Here is a 7,235-nt window from a genome sequence, read left to right as displayed (position 1 = left end):
CAACTCTTCCATTCATAACCGCAGAATCGTTATCCAAACGTATGACGTATTTCTTGCTAATTGGGTTTTGATGTAATTTACCTTTGAAACTTGAATTCAGAATATCAATCAAACATTGTGAATTTCCGGTCTGCTCATTTAGTTTTTCCATTATATTTCCGAATGTTGTAACATCCTTTATTTTCCATCATTTCTTTAAAGTATGTTTTAATCTCAGTCGTTCTGGTACCTGTGCGATCAATGTCGACAGTGCTCTCGAAATACTTGAATTGATAAAACTTAAGCTCAAGTTTTATTATTTGCATTAATATCGGCACGATGTTTGGAAATGATTCAACAATTGAATCGTTTGTTTTAACTGTTTCAATATCTCGGATACACGACGTAAATCGGCCATTGATTCGTTTGCAGTCTGTTCAAATACGTCTAAAGCGTTTGAATTGATAAAAATACTTTGTTGAAGTGAAAATAATAAAAGCAAATGCTTTTCGCCTATAAAAAAGGCACTACCGTTCACTGATACACTTCAACTAAGTTTCGTGTCTCCAGATACGTAAGAATTTTAAAGCTTTTAACAGTATCGTCGAATAGACGCCTTTACGCTTAAAAAAGATGCATTGAAAAGTAAAACGTTCAAAGCAAAGCTTAAAACAAAGAAGTATATTATTTACAGCTCGTACTGACTTCTTTGACACTAGTTCCAACCAAGAAGGAAGAAGATTTCCTAATTAACTATGATGGTGGTTACGGAGAGATATAAAGTTTTAATAACATACAGTTTACTATTTGTGATATTTGTTGCTTTATTAAATTATGCTATATATGAGAAACGATTTAATGCACATGTACGCAATTAGACGACGAAAGGAATTACCTTCACCAAGCAAAGAAAACGTTTAATATGCGTTGTTTTGCTGTTGGTCATAGGTCAAATTCTCGAAATATTTCAGATAAGCTAACAAAAGTGGACCGAAACAGTTTAGCGTCGGAGAAGATTGAAGGTTATAAACAAAATATTCTACCAACTTCTTAATTAATACGAAATCAAACTTTTCCGGTGTGGACAGAGAGGAAGCATATCAGCACCAAATTAATTTACCGCCCACCGCTTCCACCTTTGACGCAAGACGATTTTTATATATGGCATGAAAATCGGGCTGTCAAGCCCATAATAACTGCGGTTAGTGCTATTCAAAATCCAGAACAAAATGTTGAATAATTGCAATCACAGCCTACCATAAAACCGCTAAAAAACTTTTCCAAAAACAAAAACTTCTTTGTAATCGATTAAATGCAGCCAGACGAAGAAACTGAGTTTCTTAAATTTGAATGTTTGATGTGAGGAACTGTAATAATGCCAATAGTTTACTTGCTTTACTGAACATAGCATTATATCCGCTGCAGTAGTAAATTCCGAAAAATTTGTCAATGGAATTCAAGCAGCATTAGAGTCAGATTTATTATAAAACATGGAGAAATTTTTACCAATCACACTTAGGAAAATTTAAAAAGGAAAAATTAGATAATTCATTCGATGCTAAGGGGATTCTCACTCCCTGGAAATTTAAAGAAGAAGAAGGTTCAAGGATTAAAAACGAAACTATGGATTATTCTAGTGATGGAAGCGCTTGTTTTACAATACGAAAAAGTAAAAAGCACAAGAGTTCCCAAAAAGCTTTGAATTTTTCTGCAGATGACACAGATTTTTCCCCGTGGCGAAGAATTAAGAAGCCCAAGTTGACGGGTCTTAGCCGAATGAAAAGCGGTAGTGAATGTGGTCCTATTTTGAAAAGTCGATATATGAACGGGGCTGGAGCAAGCCATTCAATGGTGTTTCGTGTCTCTGGTATTATAAAAATAAAAATAAATTTGATTTGTAATTTTAAATTGTATTAGTTATTATTTTTATATATTTGATTATATAATTTTCTATATTATTTTAATATTTATTTATGTTTTATGCATAATTCGTCTAACTAGCTCATTCACTTCTCCTTTAATTTACCAGAAGTCGAAGTTAGATTCTTGAATCCAAAAACCTGATAACAAAGCAACAAGTTGGTTTCAAGCGGGGTAGAGGGTGCATCGACGCACTGTTACATATTGATTATTTTACAAGCAAAGCAATTTCCGAACGAAATCATGTAACAATTCTCTCAATTGATTTCGAAAAAGCATTTGACAGAGTTGGTCTTCATGTTATTTTAAGACTCTTGAAATCATGGAATGTTGGACCCAAATTTTTTAACTACATCAAATCATTCATCGCATCGGCGGTTTAAAGTTAGAATCAAAAATCACCTCTCTGAATCCTTTCCGCTAATGAATGGCATTCCGCAAGGATCTCCTCTTTCTGTCACGCTTTTCTAGATCGCCTTCAACGAAATTAACAAATTTCTTTCCCGTGTACCAAGAGTGGAGCATTGTCTCTACGCAGACGATGTATCAATTTTTACAAAAGAAAAAGATAGCACGAAGGCAATCAACATCCTCGAATCTATTGGACGAGAGATCTCCGCATGGGCAAACTCGTCAGGGGTTAAACTTTCCATACAAAAATCTAAAAAAATGCACATATGTCGAAAGCAGATATGCGATGCAGGAAATCTACTGATGCATATTAATGACTTACCAGTACTAAACGTGCAGACATATTCTCGGGCTAATGTTTTCCAAAAAATATCGTTGGAAAGCACACTGTCTTCAGTTAAAAACTTCTATTTTAACAAGGGTGAATTTCTTACAGTACGTTGCTTGGAGAAGCCACACTACTGCTTATCTTACCAAAATGCTTGTGTTAAGCAAGATTGACTATGCTTTGATAATTTATGGCAATAGCTGCAAATCTAATATCAACATCCTTAAACCGCTCTATCACTAAGCCGTCAGAGCAAGTAGTTATGCTTTTCGGACCACGCCTATAAACAATATTATAATTGAAACTGGTCTCCCAACTGTAGAAAATAGACTTTATGAGTTAAAAGCTAAAATAGTCCCCAAGCTTCTTAATTCAAACAAATCTATTCTCGGTGATGACGTGAGAAAGATTATTATTGCGAAGAAAATCCCAAAGTTACCATCTGCAATTGACTATTGTTTGTACGAGGCAAAGGAATTCAACATTCCCTTGAAAATGTTCGGCTCTTTTGGTGTTAAACCTCCATTGATTTTGAAAGACTGCTCTTTTGACATCTCGCTGTCCATGCACAAGAAAGAAGATACTGTAACGTTTCGGGAATTCAACCTATGCACGGATGTTGTTGTTTAATTTTTACCATTTTTTTGGATGTTTTCCGGCCTGGCTCGTCGGATGGGGGTGTCAAAATATAAGGTATTCAGATACGTGATAGGTTCTTGCCTCGCTACAATATTCCATTATTTTAAATAAAACAAGTTTACTATGAAATTTTGAAAACTTTTGACTAATTTAATCCATGCCCTGACCACATTGCTTCTACCTCGCCTCTCTGCCATCCACAGGAAGTAAAAAGCGACCGACTCGCTGCCATTATCCAGAACTTTTTTTTCTTTCGCGCCGCTTGTCGCTTTTTCAAAGTTGCCAAAGTTTTTCTTTTCTTCCTTTTTTTCCCCCACTACAGTGCCTCTTACAATCCCCCCACGAAGAATCAGCTTTGGGCAACGGAACTTTGCCACAAAGATGATCTTCACTGTCGTATATCTTTTGCGTGATAGGTCCCAATATATTTACCTCCTAAATTCTCCAGTTCATAGTATGAATTACCTAACTTTTTCCTTACCCTTGCTTTTAAAAATATAGGAGAGAATTTAGATCATTGTCCTTTTTCAAAATTAGACTGTCTAAAATTCCTTCTGAATACCTCTGGTCCTTCCCTATAAGTTATTACCTTAGTTCGCAGATTGTAATTTTTCTCATTCTTGTTAAACTGCTTTTCGATATGACTACAAGCTTGTTTCCGGATGATGGTTAAGGAATCCTCCTTGGAGAAATTTGCCGTCCCGTCTTCCATTAGTTTCGCTTGTTTAATTACTGCATAACTGTTTGCGTTGGTAATCATATGTTGACCAAATGTGATATAATAAGGTTCAGTCCCAATCGCAGAGTGAGCGCTTGATCGCAATGCGCAAGCGACTTGGCTAAGCATTTCATCCCAATTTTTTTGATCAACGTTGACATAAGCTCTAATTGTGGCAATAACCGTTCGATTAACACGTTTCGATGCGTTAGCTTGAGGCGAATGAACAGCGGTAAAAGTGTGAGTAATATTATTCTTATTAATCAATTCTTTAAATTGATTAGACTTAAATTGTACACCGTTATCTGATACGATAATTTCGGGCACTTCAAAAACGTGAAAGATTTCTTCTTCTAAAAATTTGCATATTGCGTCTGTGGTTAGTTATTTTACAGCCTTTAGGAAAGGAAATTTCGATAAGTGGTCTACAACCACAAATATCACAATATTACCTGTCCTACTACGGGGATAAGGACCTAGAAAATCGATGTACAGTTTTTGAAAAATCTTGTGGGTCATAGTAGTTTTGCCCATGGGTGGTCGTAAAATATAATTAGGGTGTTTTGTCATTTTATCGCACCCATTTATATGATTTTTTACGTCAATAACCAAGCTAGGCCAATAGTAAAGTCGACGAATTCGTTCTATCGTTTTGAATATTCTTAAATGTGAAGACAGTCGATCATTGTTTGCCTTGTAAATAATCTCACTAATCATCGTATTTGGAATCCATAACTTCCAACATAAATCGTCATGTAATTGCTCACCTACTTCGTGTTGAGTTCGCTTGTACACAAATCCATCTAGTATCTTTACATCCGGCAGTTTATTAGCATTTCCTTCAATGCCCTGAATTGGAGCTCGGTAATCTTCTGTTTTAAAATGAGGTGAGTTTAGATCCACAAACAGTCCAATATCCTCAGCTGTTAAGCTATTTCCATCACAATCTTGTGGAATATCATCTACTGAGTCTGCTGAATTCTCATCGTCTGAATTAATCCGGGAGGTTACGTCGGGAACGACGTGCTGACTGCCTTTTCGATGACAAATTTAAAATTTAAAAGCCTGTAGTTTTAAAGCCCATCTTGCTAATCGAGAGTTTAAATCCATTTGAGACATAAGCCACTTTAGGGATGCGTGATCGGTAACTATCGTAAATTCATGGCCTTCGATATATGCCCTAAATTTTTTAACACTAAGAATGGCAGCTAAACACTCCTGTTCCGTAACCGAGTAATTCCTTTGAGCTTTATTTAGCTTCCTGGACATAAATGCAATAGGTACTTCATCGCCTTCAGCATTTAGTTGAACTAGTACGCTCCCAACCCAGGTGTGGCTAGCGTCACAATGAATTAAAAAGGGCTTGGTAAAATCCGCACTATGTAAGACAGGTGCAGAACTAAATAAACATTTTAAATCTTGAAATGCCTTTTGAGCTGTATCATTCCGCGCGAATCTCTTCTTGTTCTTAGTCAGATCAGTTAATGGAGCGCTAATAGTTGCATAGTTTTCGATAAATTTTCTGTACCACCCACTCATGCCGAGGAATCTACGAATTCCTTTTACAGTTTTAGGAACAGGATAATTTGTAATTGCAGAAATTTTATCTGGCTCCGTGCGAATAATACCTTTACCAATTATGTGTCCTAAATATTTAACTTCTTCCACACAGAACTTACTCTTCTCAACATTTAAGGTCAAACCGGCATTCCTAATCAATTTCGCTAGTAGAGTCAGAAGATCATCTAAATACACAAGTATTTCATTTTTTAGATGAGCTGGTACCACTTTATCCAGTAACCTGGACATGGTTTGAGGAGCATTACAAAGCCTAAATGGCATAACAATGAATTGATGCAATGGTCTTCTTGGAACGATAAACGCTGTTTTGTCTGTGGAATAATTATCTAGAGGTATTTGCCAAAAGGCGTCTTTGAGATCAAGTGTAGTGATAAAAGAGGCTTTAGCTAATCTGCTAAGTATGCCGTCTATATGAAGCAAAGGATAAGCATCGTTAACAGTGACTTCATTCACCTTCCTACTATCTAAACATAACCGATTTTTCCTAGGCTTACGCACTAAAACGCAGGGCGAACTCCACGCACTGTTAGACTTCTCTATTACGCCCACTTTCAACATTCGATCAACCTCTTCATACATCATTTTTTCAATTGCAGGTGATACGGGGTAATGACTCTGCTTAATTGGCTTAGCACTTCCAACGTCAATCGCGTGACTAAGAATATTTGTACTTCCTGAGCCTTCTTTAGCAAATGAAGGATATATTTTAATAACGTTCTGTAATTGCTGCAGTTGTGAACTGCTTAGCTCACACGATGTGACCGGTTCTACCGGCTTAGGTAGACCAGTAGAAATTTCTGAAATACAACCTAAAGGCATTAAATCAAATAATTTCCAAAAATCATACCCCAAGAATAAGTCTCTCGATAAAGATGGAACGACAAAAATTTGGATCTCCTTTTCAACACCAAGAAAAGAAATAACGGTTTTTACAAATCCAGAAATACTTTCAAACTTCAAAGGTTTGCCTGATTCTAAATAAGTTTTAGCCAATTTATCCCCAATACAAGTAATTGAAGCGCCAGAGTCTAGTAAACCACTGATACTCTTTCCAAATAGTATAACGTCAGCATAAGGACGAACATCATTGGGTCTTTCGCAAATAGATGACACAATGTTCCGTTAAATTTGTTTAACATTTTTCCAGAATAACTTTGTTCTCCTTTTCGATTTTTCTTTCCTTGCAGATATTTTATTTTTACCATCCATGTTTAACATTTGTACATGCAATGGATAAACGGGTGTGCCATCTGATGTTAATTTTTTAATAATTGCATTGATTGGTTTTGCTGTCGTGCACAGAAATGTGCACGTGAGGTGTCACGTTTTTTTAAGTTGAATTTTTGACATTTTGGCTTATATACATTTGGTATACCGCAATTATAACAGAAGATATTTCGCTCTGCCAAACAATCATGATAACGATGACCAGTCTCTTGACAATTCCAGCAGACTAGGCCAAGTTCGTCTAGTTTACCTGTACAGTTGTCCACACCTTGAGCACTATCTCCTTTATTTATTTCCGATACGCGTTTACTTTGAAAACTGGGTTTGTTCAAATTCTTTTTGGCCAAATTTTGCATAAATAATTCGCGTTTTCTGCAAATTTCCCGCAAATGTGCAACCGAATAGATTTGAAGATATAATATCTCCTGCTGT

General features: G+C 36.1%; 1 protein-coding gene across 1 annotated transcript; it reads right to left on the bottom strand.

The window, feature by feature from the left end:
- Positions 1-304: 304 nt before the first annotated feature.
- On the bottom strand, positions 305-6,395 carry LOC119640290 (uncharacterized protein K02A2.6-like). The gene is made up of 4 exons (XM_038038210.1): positions 5,675-6,395; positions 4,448-5,029; positions 3,867-4,348; positions 305-412 (listed from the first exon to the last, which is right to left on the bottom strand). The coding sequence occupies exons 1-4, from the start codon at positions 6,393-6,395 to the stop codon at positions 305-307; spliced, it is 1,893 nt and encodes a 630-aa protein (XP_037894138.1).
- Positions 6,396-7,235: the final 840 nt, after the last annotated feature.

Source organism: Glossina fuscipes, unplaced genomic scaffold (genome assembly GCF_014805625.2).
Source record: "Glossina fuscipes isolate IAEA_lab_2018 unplaced genomic scaffold, Yale_Gfus_2 117, whole genome shotgun sequence".
NCBI classification, from domain to species: Eukaryota; Metazoa; Arthropoda; class Insecta; order Diptera; family Glossinidae; genus Glossina; species Glossina fuscipes.
Note: the sequence above shows the minus strand (reverse complement) of the source record. Positions and strands in the feature narration are given on the sequence as shown.